Source organism: Anas acuta, chromosome 1 (assembly GCF_963932015.1).
Source record: "Anas acuta chromosome 1, bAnaAcu1.1, whole genome shotgun sequence".
Lineage (NCBI taxonomy): Eukaryota > Metazoa > Chordata > Aves > Anseriformes > Anatidae > Anas > Anas acuta.
The window spans coordinates 20902985-20917757 of record NC_088979.1 but is presented as its reverse complement, the minus strand read 5'-3'; the positions used below and the strand labels follow the sequence as shown (position 1 = coordinate 20917757).

At 39.5% G+C, this 14773-nt stretch overlaps 1 protein-coding gene across 8 annotated transcripts in view; it reads left to right on the top strand.

The window, feature by feature from the left end:
- The window catches only part of ATP8A2 (ATPase phospholipid transporting 8A2), a 309878-nt gene that overhangs the window by 204745 nt on the left and 90360 nt on the right, over nt 1–14773 (top strand). For all 8 annotated transcript variants that reach the window (XM_068671922.1, XM_068671930.1, XM_068671958.1 and 5 more), the window contains 6 exons: nt 1398–1472; nt 4162–4284; nt 5369–5447; nt 8621–8682; nt 9017–9073; nt 13360–13467. In XM_068671922.1, coding sequence (XP_068528023.1) covers nt 1398–1472; nt 4162–4284; nt 5369–5447; nt 8621–8682; nt 9017–9073; nt 13360–13467 — 504 coding nt within the window. The remainder of the gene's footprint in view (nt 1–1397; nt 1473–4161; nt 4285–5368; nt 5448–8620; nt 8683–9016; nt 9074–13359; nt 13468–14773) is intronic.

Genomic DNA, 14773 nt, shown 5'->3' with positions numbered 1-14773 from the left:
CCAAATTATTTTTTATCCGTTTTGGATGAGAGCAAAGAAAAGACCAACTGCTGTGCAGTTAACTAATTGCTGCCTGAGGTATTTTGCTGTGGCAGACACTAATACTTTGCAAATTACATACGGGCCAGAGAACAAATGATGTTGGCATGGGAGTGCTGCTGTACACGACTGATAGAATGGTGTCAGGAAAGATCCATCCATGGACTCTCCCGCAGTGAAAAAGGGCATAGCCATGGGCATCATTTGACTCTTAACAGTACTTATGTGTCCAATGCTATCTCAAATTGCCAAGTACATGTAAGACAAAATATGTTAAAAGTGGGGAAGAGGGGATGTTCCCCCACACAGTGTTGAACTACAGTTTTAAACTAAGTGTCTTGGTGCACCATGGCACCCAAATGTAGAAGTGGACTTTGAAGGAGACTGTAGTCACAAAAATTCACAGTACTCCTTTGGCAGATATTAAGTGCAGTGATTCAAATGCACTGGAAGAAAATAATTCTTTCCCTTATTCTTTCCTAAGCCTCTTTCAGTGCCCACTGACTGAGAAGGAAACTTTGTTCCACGTAGTAAAGCAGTTCTTAGTTCAAAAAGCTGCTTAAACAAAATAAAAGAAGTAGGGTAAAGGAAGTAGGTCCAATGAAATTCTGGAAAGGGAATTTACTTACTCAGTGCTTCTTACAGCAGTTAAGGATTGCTGCAGTACGGTCATCTCAGTTGGAAGGGAGCTCAGTGGCCACCCCGTCCAACCTTTTGCCTGAAGTAAGGTCAACGCCGAATTCAAACCAGGTTGCTCAGGGCTTGTCCAGTTGGGTTTTGTACACTGGGGAAAGGATGGAGACTCCCCAAGCATCTTCAGGCAACATCTTCCATTAACTCTTAAATCAGTGCTTGTTAAATAATGGCTACATCATTTAGACAAGAACATTATAAAAATAACTAACATAACTGATAAATCAGTATCTCTAATTCTAGGGCTATAAATAAAACAGGATATAAGCTGAACACAGCGTCCATCAGAACAGTTAGCATGAAAATTCAGGTATTTGGCTGTGATGGACACATGGTTAGCTCTGCTTCAAGCATTTTTAATTCGCCAGCAATAAGACTTTTAAAATAATTTGGGGACATTTTTTTTAGTAATGATTCAAATACATCGAGTTGCTCCAACACGTGAGTATTTTATTTTAAACAAGCAGTACTCTGGCAGTATTTAACATGTAAAACTTAAGAAGAGAATAACTGTCTGGCACTGCTGATGATTATTTTTAGAGCATGACAAGCAGCTGTCTCCAGATGGTGGTCTATGTTCCACATCCTCCTCGCCTCCTGTAAATGGAAACATTTACTGCAGTAGTAATCTAAAGCTTCTTGTAACTTGTCTTTCTTTGTTTCAGCTTTGGTTTGCTTTCGTTAATGGATTTTCTGGGCAGATCTTATTTGAGCGATGGTGCATTGGTCTGTATAACGTGGTAAGTGCTACGTGTTTTGACTTGATGCTACTCAAGACCTGTATGTTAATGTGTTGTGCCCCTTTTCTCCTAAGTAACTATCTGAATATGTGTCATGAAAGATGAGTTAATTTGTAAAAGCCATAGGAAAAAAAAAATCTTGGATGGTGTTTGTAATCACATTTTTGAAAATTTTGAAAAATGCCTTGAATATATACGTGCTTGGTGTAATATAACTTCCATAACATTCTGCACCTTTTGGATGGAATTTACTTTTCTCTTTGAAAGCATCTTTGGTCTCTTGTACTGAGCTATTTTACTGACTGCTCATGTTCAAAATAGATATCGAGTCTTAATCTTTGAGATTTTATTTTCTTATCTTTTTGTAGTACCTTATTGTCCCAGTGATTCTGGTCCCTGCAACAACATATTAAATATTTACTCCTATATAGTCAGTAAATACTGAAGTCATCTTCTCAGACCCTGTGACAATTAGATTCTCGGGGAAGCGTCATGCAGACGCTTCAGGTTGAGTCTGTGTTGAGTTAGAGACAGAACTGGAAGAAGCAAAGTTGTGTTCTTCACCTGAACCGTGTGCAGGATATGTCAGTCCAGAAGATCTTTCAAATTTTAGATGTGCTTTGCAGGGTCCCACACTGTACCATGCAGTTTTATCCCTATAATCAATAACATTGATTAAAACCTGGGGGAGCTCTAGGGCCAAGTTTAATTGCATACCTTAGACTTTTGCTGGTCTTTTCACTGGAGTGTTATATTTGTAATGTTACTGGTGGCTGGCCTGGTGTCTGGTTTTATAAGCCATTATGACATTTTGTCAGTGTTGAAAAATCCTTTGCATTTCTCTTTGGAGGGAGGAAATTAAATTTTTTCTTTAATCAGACTCTTTCCAAATATATGGAAATATAGAAAAAGCCACCAAATTATCTCCATCACTGAGTAGTATTAATGGAAGCACTTCTGTCACGTTGCTCTAATCTGAAAAATGATGGCACAAACCCTCATATGCCTTACGATTTCATATTCTTCCTGGAAGATATTAATTCAAGGATTTTCCACTCCCTCTTCACCCTCATTTCCTGACTGTTACAGTCTGTCATTCATATTTAGTAATTTGCATCTATTATCTTTAAACCTGATTTGATGGATCTACCTGCATATAAAACTCAAGGATGAGACTCATCTTAGAGAATCAGTGGAGTAGAAATTAACCCTTATTTTATAAGGTTGGTATTTTCTAAAATTAGAACTGGTTCCATAGAATCATAAAGAATCAAGTACTGGTTAAGGTATTAGGGGCTTCTGTAACTTGGAGGAGTTAGGTTTTTAAGTGAGGTTTAATTCTTCTACTCCCTTCCATGTTGACTGACCCTCCATTTCATGAGTAGGCTTATTAAAATGCAGAGTGTAGGAAAACTTAATAGCATTGCAATTCCATCATTTGTACTGGTTCATTCTGGAGGTTTACCTTAATTTAAAACCAAAAACAAACAAACAAACAAAAACTCATCTAGAAGGCTGGTTTACATTAAATGGGAGTTGTCCCAGGAAATGTAAGAAACCTGGGGAAGTATCTTAAAGCAATGTAAGAACAAGTCATGTTTTGGAATATATTGGGCGAATGGTCTTAGTTTTAGTTCTCCCCTACCATCTCTTCCAAGCCTGTTGGCAGTTTATCTGTCTGGTTTATCACTTGCTGAGCAAAGAAGTTGGATCTAGGGATGTAACGACTGATTCTCACTGGTGGCTGGCTCTCCAACTGCCAAGACATTGCTGGTAGGAAACACAGCTTTGCAAACGTGAAGCACATGCTAGAAACTGAACACTTCTCAAACTGTTACATATCTGCACATAGGATTAGAAATGGTTTCTCAGGTATAAACTGTTAATGTAAAAGGCAGTGCCTGAAGCTGAGCATTCAGACGTTCACACTGGTGGTATTTCCACTGCCTGCACTGCAGACTGCAAGAAACGGAGATACCCGAGGTGGCTTTGAGTGAGCTGCCTCAGATCCTGGAAACACTGTAAGAAGAGCAATGTGGGACTCAGCAGAGGCTAATTTGCTGTGCTTCTGGAAGAGAGCTCTATTGCTTCTCCTGGAAAGCTTCTGAGTCTTGATCATCTAAGCATCTACTCGTAGCACAGACATGCAGTGTGGTTAATTTTATCCTATCAGTTCTTGCCTGACTGGAGAATTCCTAAAGTACTGCAGTAGAGAATGGCCATTGTTTTCCAGTGTATTCTTAATGTGATTTCCACATTTGCTTTGTTTATAAACTTAGCTTTCATTAAATATAGCTGCAATTGTAGCCATAAATATGTGAACCCATTCCTGCAAGGCTTTCTCAAATAAGTATGTCTTTCCTTTGCTTGTGATCTGTTTTACCCTCATTATTTAAGCTGGTATGTCAGAAATTACTGATGGCTAACTTCTTGTGTTTAAGTTAATTGGTTAATAGTATGAATTTTCTTTTATGCTTCTTTTCTTTGTAAGTCAATATCTGAGAGTTATGAATTGCTAAAATTCATGTTTGGGTTTGTTTGGACATTTGAAAATTGTGTCAAATAACAAACGGGTTGGTAATGCATCTTCACTGAAGTGTCTGGGAATTTTGCTGTTATCTAGATACTGAAATATCAGAAATCTAAAAAACCAATAGCTACTTCTAATTAGCATTTGCTTGCTTTGCAGATTTTCACAGCATTGCCACCCTTCACTCTGGGAATTTTTGAGCGATCCTGTACTCAAGATAGCATGCTTAGATTTCCACAGCTTTACAAAACCACTCAAAATGCAGATGGGTTCAACACAAGGGTAAGGGGGGAGTCTGTTTCTTTAAGAATAACGTGAGCATTTTTATTTTCTAGGTCTCCTTCATCACAAAAGAACTTATTCCACACTGTTACTTCTGCTTTATACTAGGGTACTGCCACTGAGATCAAGACTGTTGTTTTCCAAGGGATTATATTTTGTTTTAAATAAAAAAAAAAAATTCCTTGTTTTTAATTGAGGATTTTCAGGTTTGGCTTCAACAGAAAAACTGGTCCTGGTATATCCATCAACTTTGATTCCAAGTAACATTTGTATCTGAATATGACTTTCTAATTCACAACTACTAAAAAGTGGTGATCTTACCATTTTCATAGAAACTGGGTAACCTCACCCAGATTTATTTAACGTAGAGGTTGTTATCAAAATGTTCAATAATATAGAACCTTTTCATTATTATTCTTTTCTTCTCTACTCGTATAGCTCTTTTGGAAAATAAAAAAAAAAAAAAATCATTTTTTTTTGATTTTTAGGTTTGAAAAACACATTTTGCTTAATTTTGCTATTTTGTATGGTAGAAAATGCTAGCAATTTGAATTTTGAGTGTACTCCATAGCAGGAACGTTTACACGTACTTCTGAGTCAGGGAAGCCGTAAGATTCCTTTGATTAGAGAGGAGGGAGGAAGAAATTGTAGAGTAGGTAAAGCTCTAGTTTGTGCAGAACTGCGTTATCTGTAAGCTTAAAAACCGCAAAGCGTAGAAAGTATTTTGCCCATTAAAAGAAAATAGAACATTTCATGGTACTGAATTAGTCTTTTAAAATCTTTCTTTGAGGTAATTAAAAAAAGGTGGCTCCATCTGTTTGCTGTATTTTGATAAAGATCTTAAATTGCAAGTCTGCTCGCCTGTTATATTTTAACTTGTTAGAATAAGACCGTCCAAGTGGACTAGTGTTTTCTTGTGACAGAGCAGAAATTGTAGGAGGAAATGAATCCTACCAAAGTTTAGGTATTTCACTTCAGGAAAAACATCGTCTGACTCTAAACTACACAATGAAGCGTTTGTTGGGAGTTAGAGAGAGGTCAAGAGTTTTGGACTTCACTGACGACTTGGTTTGTTTTCCCTCAGGTTTTCTGGGGTCACTGCATCAATGCCCTGGTCCATTCCATCATTCTCTTCTGGTTTCCAATGAAAGTGCTGGAGCATGGTAACTGCTTCATTATTTCTTACGTCAGTAACTGATGTTCGGTCTTACAGAGCCAGTGTGTTTGCAGAGTTGGAGGTCGTGACAAGTTCCAAGAAAATAATGCTGACAGACAGTTCAATAGACTATAGCTGCTGTTCTTGGCTGGTTATCTTGTGGCTTTCAGAGTTGATTCATATTTAACATAATTGTTGTTCATATAATAACTTTAATGCTTGAAAAATTAAACTACTGCTTTGTGAAAGTCTTACTTAAATTCTGAAAAGAGTCCTATACAACATCTGATTTTTTTTCAGTAGTGTAGTTTAGTTCTCAACTTTTTACTGTTTAATCTTCTTTAATCTTCTAACGGCAGCTGTATTACAGCCATTAGATTTAAATCTTGTTGGATCTTTCCCATTCCATAATGCAGTACTGTAAGATATAGAATAAAATAGAGATTTCACTTCTGCTGAAGTCATTGGAAGAAGTGGACTGACTGGAATGGAAGAAGACTAGATCATGAGTCAGATACTAGGAAAACAATTTTATTTTTTTCTTGTACAAACTAAGTTTACTAAGTCTTGTTTTTATGGAAGGTGTGCAACTGCATGGTATGTCAGGGACTGGTAAACCTCAACTGGTTCTTACCTAGCTTTACAGTATAATTGTCTGGGCAGGAAAAAAACATGGGAAATCTGTTGTTTTACTCTGTTAAGAAATGGGAATAGATAAGATGAGGAATTTAGGGGAAGGGAGTAGTATTTTTCTAAAAATACGAGTTTTTCAAAACAAGCTCTTTGTTGGTAAACACTGATTTCAAGAACCTCAGCTTGAGGATGGTTTAATTTCAGAGCAGGGAGAAGAAAAGAAAAAGGGAGGGAAGATGACTGCTCACAGGAAAGAGGAATGATGGTAAAGATAAGGAGGAGGCAGGCTCGTATTTCTCGTTACCTGGCTGAGTAAAACTTGTGTCATACCCTTAGTGACAGTTTCATGCACTGTGAGATAGACATACAAGAAGGGGATCTCCCTGTCTCCTCTGTATGTGGGCTGGGAGCTCTGTTTCAGTTTTGGGGGAGAGAGGTTGCTTTCGGTTCACTGGTCTTTGTTTTGTTTCGGAGGGGAGGGAGTTGTACTATTTCACTATGTTTATGGGAAATGTTAGTCCTGAATAGCTGCTTTTTCAATCCAAAGTCAGCTATTGTAGGCTGATGTCTGTAGCAGTTAGGCTACAGTTTTTGCTTCAGTCTTCCATAATTTTTTTTTTTTTTTGACTGTTCCATTCCTAAGTAGATTACACGATTTAAATGACTGCAATGGTAAGACTGGAAAACTCACCTGCCCAAATGGTAACTTTCTTTGAGATCATTTCAATAGGTTGCTTAGCTTGCTTTCCAAAGAGGAATGAGTATTTAATTTTCAAGTTTCTTTGTATTTCTAAGTGAAAAAGAGATTTCGGTGCTGCAGACAAAACTCAGCTATTCACACTGGGATGTTTTTTAACCTCTTGAGTTCCTCAGAATGTGAAGTGCATATATGCAATGAATGGGCACTTGTATAGCTTTAGAAATGAGTGTTCACTGGACATCCTGCTGTTCTCATTAGCAAATATCAATCCTTTCAGAACTGCTTAGCCTCCCAAAGTGGAAGGTCATGGAAAGCCCTGAAAAAAAAAATGAATTACATTATTGTATTAAAACATAACCTTAAAAAGAATGGGGCTTGCACCGAAAGTTATTTTATTTACTTAAAAGTGCATTGTGGTGTTGTACTAGAACAATATATTGGCAGAGTCATTAGATGAGTTTATTCTAGAGCTTTCCAATACATCCTGTATTTAGACATGCCTCTTTCTCAATAAACTGAGACTTCTGGCATCAGTAAGGAAGTTTCCATTCTTTAGTGCTCTTTACCTTTTTCTTTGACAGTAGGCTGAAAGAAACTGCTAAATCTTTGTGTATTTGTGATTGATGTGGTAGGTGACTGAGACCAGAGTACCAGGAGAAAAGTTGGGCTGGTAGAGATGCCAGTAGCCACAGACCAAACTATTGCTAGGCAAACTGGCTCAGGGTTTAAATCCTGTTCTACTGTTATTGATTAGTAGATCTGATGCTGTTTCTTCGTAGCTGGGGTTCAGCCTGGAGAAGAGAAGACTCCAGAGAGACCACTTGTTACCAGTATGCTGGGCAGAGTCTTTGCCACAGAGGTCAGGCTATCAGGGACTGTTCTCTGTAGACATCAAAATTGGCTGATCCTGGAGACCTGCTTTACAGGAATGCTGTTAACAAAGTAGATGACCCTGGTTTTACAATGTCAGATCCAGTTTTGCAAATAAACCTAGCAAAGTGGTGCCCTCATAGTAGAAGCACTGTAATAGGCAGTATGTGTTTAGGAACAGGTCCAAGGGGTTTATCTTAAGCCTTTTTCATCCCTGCTGTTTGTGTATTTCTTTAGCAGTTGTCTTAAAACCTGTGAAAATACCGGTACTTATCATGCTTGAGTAATGCTTGAAAGTTCCTGTGAGTATGAGTTCATCTGGCATCAGCCTGGCTGTCGAGTGTGCTTTCATGGCGTTCCGGTTTCATTCAGCATGGGCTAAGAAAGACTAAACAGACATTTGAAGCATTGCCAAGGTTGGCACTTCCAAATGATAGATTAACGTGTACTTACCCTTCTGCACACTTGACTAAGAGAAAGCTTGTGTGGAGGACTAAACGCTGTTCAGTTACTAAATTAACCTCCAGTAAGATAGTTTAGAAGTTATATGTGTTCTTTGGAGATCAGTCGTTTGCATCTTTCTCTTAATGCAACTTTCTTCCACCACAGATCTTAGGCTTTCTTCACAGCCACAGCAAATAATGGAATTTGCTCGAGCTGTCAGTGAGCAGTACAGAATAGATAGCCACCGAAAAAGTGATACTGATGTACCTCAGCTCCTGCAGACAAATTACATTTCCCCTTCTGCTAATGGCTTCTGGCAACTGGGACTGTGTATACATGCTCTGTCTGAGCATTGTGTCTTGTTTAGCACAGCTGCTGCATTACCAGTAGCTCATGGCTTCTAAAAGTGCCTTTAGACAGTCCAAAAAGTGAGGTTAAGACCAGTTATTGTCTAGTGTCCTGAAAATCTCCTTGATGTGTCTTCCATTCTGTTGATAAAATTATTAACAAATGTAATTGCTTCTCTTTTTCAGATGCTGTATTCACAAATGGACAGGGAATTGACTATTTATTTGTTGGGAACATAGTTTACACTGTAAGTTTATCTATTCAAGACATTTTTGAATGGTAGAATATCTTTACTTTTTTTTTTTTTTAACCATCAAAAATGATGTAAAGCAGAAGAAACTGTAAAATAAAATGAGGCCTTTTTTGTGACCATGATTTTCTCCCTTTTCATTTTTTTCACGTGTGTACCAACAGTGTCTTCTGCTCTGCCCTTCCCTCACCCCATTCTGCCAAGTCCCCAAGAGGTGGGGTGGTGCTACTAGATGGTAGTTCCTTTTTCAGGTGTGAAGGGGAGATTGGGCTGTGAACACCTATGAATTTGAGAGTGCTAATTTGCACTTTTTTTTCTTTTTCCCTTGCAGTATGTTGTAGTCACTGTTTGTCTGAAAGCTGGTTTGGAAACAACTGCGTGGACAAGAGTAAGTGCTCTTCAGTATCTCTTACTTTATTAGTGTACCTTTCTCCCTGATTAGTATTAATATGGAAAAGAAGTACCAAAAATGATTTGAGGCTGCAGAGTTTAAATTGGTTCTTTGATTTAAGGATAAAGTAAGTTCCCTAACGAGAGGAGAGGAGAACGAACACATTCTAATGACATGATAAAACAGTCAGTCTATCAAAAGTGGGAAGAGGAGAAGGCTAAAAGTGTTTTGTAAACGTCTCTAAATATTGAAAATTTAGAATATTTTCTACAAATTAACATACTACTGTAACTGGTTACGAAAACAGTTTAAGAACAACATCTCTTTACTCTGTAGCTTCTTTAAAAGTTAATGCAACAGTGAATAAAAGTTGTCTGCCCAGGGATAAACAAATGGGCTTTGTAAAGATCTTTGAAGCTAGTAGAAAGCACTAGTGACTTCACATTGGCTGAGATTTTTTGTTTGCAAACTTTCAGTAAGAAATACGGCATGTTTGTCAAACCCTTTTTGTTGATTCCTAGATGTGAGTCATTTACTTGCAGTAAGAGAGTGCTCTGTTACTGGTAGGTGTCAGAATCTGCCAGGGCACTGACCTCCAAAGAATATGCGGAGTAGAGAGGGCTCCTATGTTGATGACACTTCAACGCTTTTCACCCCTTCCTTCCCCCAGTCCCTTGAAAACACGAATCTTTTTGATTTTGGCAGAGTCCCTTTGTCTCCACACCTACATGTGGTACTTTATGGGAATCTAGTTTGCGTGACATACTAAGACATACTGCCTCAAGACCAGGGTGTTTAGAAGAGCCCCATATTCTTATTCTGTCAGTTTCCTGGAGGGGCTTGGCTAAATCTCATAACCTCATTTCCCCTATTAGCTGTAAAATGTTTCCTTTCATTCCTCACAGAGGAATTGTTAAGATTAATGAGCTGATGTCTGCTCTGAATGTTATGAAATGCTATCTGCATGGATTATTTAATTATTAGGGAAATGCTAATGTTTTCTGCCTCATTCTGTCATCTGAAAATAAAATCCATTCTTTTTTGTTGTTGATTAAGTGCAAGTTCTGTGTTGTGTACTCATTTTTTAAAATGCAAAAGGACTTAGAAATAAATTAATTCCCCATGCACTAGAAGAGGACATATTAAAATCTGCAGTGGACGCCTGTGAGCCTGTTTAGATCCTGTTATATTACGAATTATTTGATGCTTCCTCCTCTCTCCCCTTCCCTGAGTAAACGATGTCTTTTCAGTCACCTAGGGATAATCATGATCCCCTCTTTCATACCTTTATTTTAAAAGACACCATAATGTTTAGTAGAGCTCAACATACTTTAGCACTGGCATTTGTACAGGAAATTTTTGTTCTTCACAGAAAAGTGTTTGTGTTCAGAATCAACTTTTTCTACATCTACTTGTAATTCCTGTCTCATTGCTCGGACCGAGGGACTCTCATCATCTTGGAATCTGATGTTGTACAATTATTATTTCAGCTGTGAGTGAATCAACACACAAAGAATCTTGAGGTTACTTGAAGAGTATTAAATGTACAACATTGAGTTAAGCCTCTCCTCCATCATCAACTGGATTGGTTACATCCAATTTGTTTGAGGGAACACGAGGGACGCTGCCACTTGGGAGAACATGATGGGCTCAGCTGAAAGCTTTAAATAAATAACTCAGATTCAGAGTAGTTGGGAGTCTGGTAGATCCAGTAGGTAGTGTGGAAAGAAAGGCTTTGGTAGAAGTAGTCACATGCATAACAAAATTTGCACTTTAGAGCTGTGTGGAGCAGCTTTGTTATGTGTTGCCTGTCTGCAATACTGCGGTAGGCTTGTGCCAAAATTCAGCTTTCTTAAATACTTTACCATGCTACTGAAGCTGCTTCAGATAAATTGGATGCACAAGATAGATACACAGTGTGTCTGATTTCTTATGCATGAGCACTTGATTTCTTTTTCTGAATGCCATTTAACACATCTGACAAACCAGCTTCTGCTTTGCCTGCTACTTCTTAAGAAATGTATGACAGATCAGTGGAGAACCAACAGGGCAAAGCTTGGTGGGTAGGGTTAGTGTTCAAGAAATGATTTCAAACAGGACAAGGAGGGCTCTTGCTGAAAGCAGAAGGCCTTTTAAAGGTAGAGAATAAATTCCACCAAGTTACAAGCCTGAGATGTGGGAAGGGAGACGCATGGCAAGGGATGATTGAGATTACCATGAGAAGATGATGAAAAATAAATGAGCAAAGACCTTGCTAAGCTGGAAAGGACAAAACAAAGAGCTGCAAAACTCAAGAACTGTCCTACCAACAGACCGGAGAGTAGTGAGACTAAAAATGAAGATGACAACTCACTAGCAGAAATACAATACTACAAAGTGGGAGTACATCTTACAGTGGTTTCCCTGCTTGCTTTTCTTTACTCTTTTTATTCGTAAAGTTTGTAGGAGTTAGCAGTTTGGAAGCATCAGCCCAAGCTATCCTGGGCCTTCTGCCCACTAGTTCGAAAGGAAGACTGTGACTGAGGGAAAGGTCCTTTTGGGAGAGCAGTGCTGGTGCTGTTCTTGGGCCACTGCATGGGGCTGGCTCTTCTTTAAGGCGAGCTCTTGCAGCAGCCTTGCAGTGCTGCTCTATGAGGAGCTGAGCACCACAGTTCCGCACTGTGGAGGCCTTTATTCTGGCCAGTGATTCATACTGAGGTGAAATGACCTTGTTTTCAGAAGAGCAAACACATCAAGTAGGTGAAATCCCCCTCGCTTCCTTCAAATTTAAAAAATAACATCAATAAAAAAAAATCTCCTAGTGTTAGTTTCATTCACCTTAAATTTGGATTGGAATAACTTTTCATTAAGCAGTTACCGGTCAGATCTCCTCGCTGAAAAAGAGCAAATAGAGAAAGTTGGAAAAGTAATCTTCCTGCCCATAGTGTCTCTCCAGGAAGGGGCCTATCCCATGCCCTGCTCATTAGTCCGGCAGCTTTCAGGGTTGAACAACATTTCGGCTTTCCGAGAGTGCCTCGAAGAGCGTTCTTTCCATTGCCTCTTAACTTCTGCCGGATGAATGCCTCCACTGTAAGCCAGCCTCCAGTCGCTTCCAGCTATCCACCAGTCTGCACTGGTGCTGCAGGCTCTCCCCGCTTGTTTGTTTGTGCTGCTTGTGCTCAGGAAGGACTCACCTTTCTGAGGATGCTCCCAGGGAAGGAGCGATTTCTTCTCCTCCCTCTAGAAATCGGTGTTTGTCTCACAAATGCAGTATTAGACACTTGGATTGTCAGGCTTGCTTTTTAAAAAAAAAGGCAAACGAAATCATCAAATAGAAAGCATAAAGCTGAGAGCTAAACAAACGGACCGTGTGTCCACCACAGCCACCAGTGCATGAATTCATTGCCGTGTTCCTAAATCCGCGTGTGTTTAGTAATTAAGATTTATGCAGGTACTTCGCTGAGTTAGAGCCAAAGTCATCAGCCGCGGGAGTTGTTGGTATCCAAAAAAAGCTGGAGCCAATAGTGAGCTCAGTTGCTTGTTACAACCAAAATTACTGATTCCATCCACTGCAATGTAAAAGTAAAACAGTTTAAATCATCCTGAACGGCAGAACAGTTTGGGTATGTAGAAGAAATGACTTTCCTTAATGCAACTGAAATGAAACATGTACTGGGTGTGTTCTTGGTCACTTTGATACCGCTTTTATTTACTCTTAGTCCGCAGATTAAAGAGCCAGTAAAGGTGTAAACTGCATTGCGTATCTGTAAATCACCTAAAGCACTTTCAAGGCAGAAAAGCAAAGGTGATCAGTAGATGTTGATCATTTAAGTGGCGGTGTATCACACAACACTGAATCTTCTTCAGGGAAAGGTATGCGAGTGGTGCACGTGACCTGTGTGCACACAGGGGATCTGACACGAGGGATTTGTCAGGATGAACTTTAACCTGTGCCTTTTGAAAAATTCTACCTTGATGTATGTGTTGAACCTGGCATGTGTGCAGTGGGAACCAGGAGCTAGATGAGAGAAATCAGAGCACTAAGGAAAATCTGGTGAGTTTTTGGAGCTGGGAGTAAGACAGATTGGCTGAGAAGACTATCTGCCTGCCCTGTCGTGAGGCAGAGATTAAAGAGGAGAGCTGGTTTATGCTGTTTAAACAACCTGTGCTACTGGCCTGAAACCAAGCGCAGCAGACAGGCCTGCGTGAGGCTGACAGAGACCTGAACAGAAAAGTGTCTGTGGGTGAGGCGGGAGGGGGAAGCGCGCTGTGCTGACTCTCCTTCTCTCCCTGCTCCTTGACAGTTCAGTCACCTGGCGGTCTGGGGAAGCATGCTGCTCTGGCTGGTCTTCTTTGGCATCTACTCGGCCATCTGGCCCACGTTCCCCATGGCACCCGATATGCTCGGGCAGGTCAGTACGAAGGCTCGGCGGCGCGGGGATGCTCAGCATCAGGCCTGCTGTCGGACGCATGCAAGAGGCTTGTAAAGAATTGTGTTATACTCACTACACTATTTTAACAACTTTTGTTTTAAAAGCCCTGCATTCATTTAACTTCATCTCCTCATTAAAAGAGCCCTTTTTCTCTCAAAAGGTGACATCAGATGTGATCATATGCACTGTACATACTATACAAATATGCAAGTCTCAGTTCACTTAAAAAGCAGTGGCTCTTTCCTTACTTTTTTCCTAGTTAGGCTTCATCTTTTGCAAAATTACAAGTACAAACTTAGTGGTTTTGCTCTGTATTTTTTTCACCATGGTTTCTGTCTTCCATGTATTTTCATGTTTGATCCTTTTTTCCTGCATTTGTTTAAAATGAACCAGAATGGACTTGAGGATAGCATGAGATGGTCAGAAGGGAAGCTGATCCGTTACTGGTCTGTGTAACACCAGTGGAATGTTTCATTTGGTCTTCCAGTGTCAGCTGAATTCCAGGTGATGAAATTTTCCCTTTGGTGTCATTATCTCAACCTGTGGTGAGCGCACTGAGTCACATGGCTGTCAAAAGTATGCCTCGTGCATATTGAAAATAGCGGGCTTCCAGTAAAAACAAGGGACTTAATAAGTATACAGTAACAAAAAAATACTCTGTAGGAGTGGAACTGCTTTCAAAATGACCAGAAAAGAGTGTTTGATAAAAAGTTTAGAGTTGTATTTAAAGCAAGGATGCTGTTTATGATCCAGAAAGAAGACAAAATTTTAGCAAAGAATTGAAGCGTATTTAACTTACATCACCCTTGTGTACCAGGACATAATTATAAAAAAAAATACAACTGTAAAGAAATCAATTAGAGATTTTTGAAGTTACTCTCACATTTCTACTCAGTAAGAGCAGTCTGTCATCATTTTGTTCCTGCTGTGGCCTAATACATAGTGTTTAATATGCTGCTGAAGCACTGGGGATAACGGAGGCCATTACAGGTTTTCAGACAGCTCTTTGCAGCAAGGAGTGGAAGCTGACAGGCTGCGATCAGCAGGTAAGTGGCTAACAGACAAAAACTCACTGCTTTGATAGTATTTCACGGTGTCCTATGTGAGTTTCATGGCACATACAGCATCAGCAGCTGTAGTTCGTATTTCCATATATCAGGCAGAAATTCAACTGAGTATCACACAGAGCCATGAACTGCTTGTCCTCCACAGCAGACTTGTAGTGCTGCCATTAATGTGTCAGCCTTCTCCTACACAAATGATAAGGTGAGCTATTCCTTTTTAT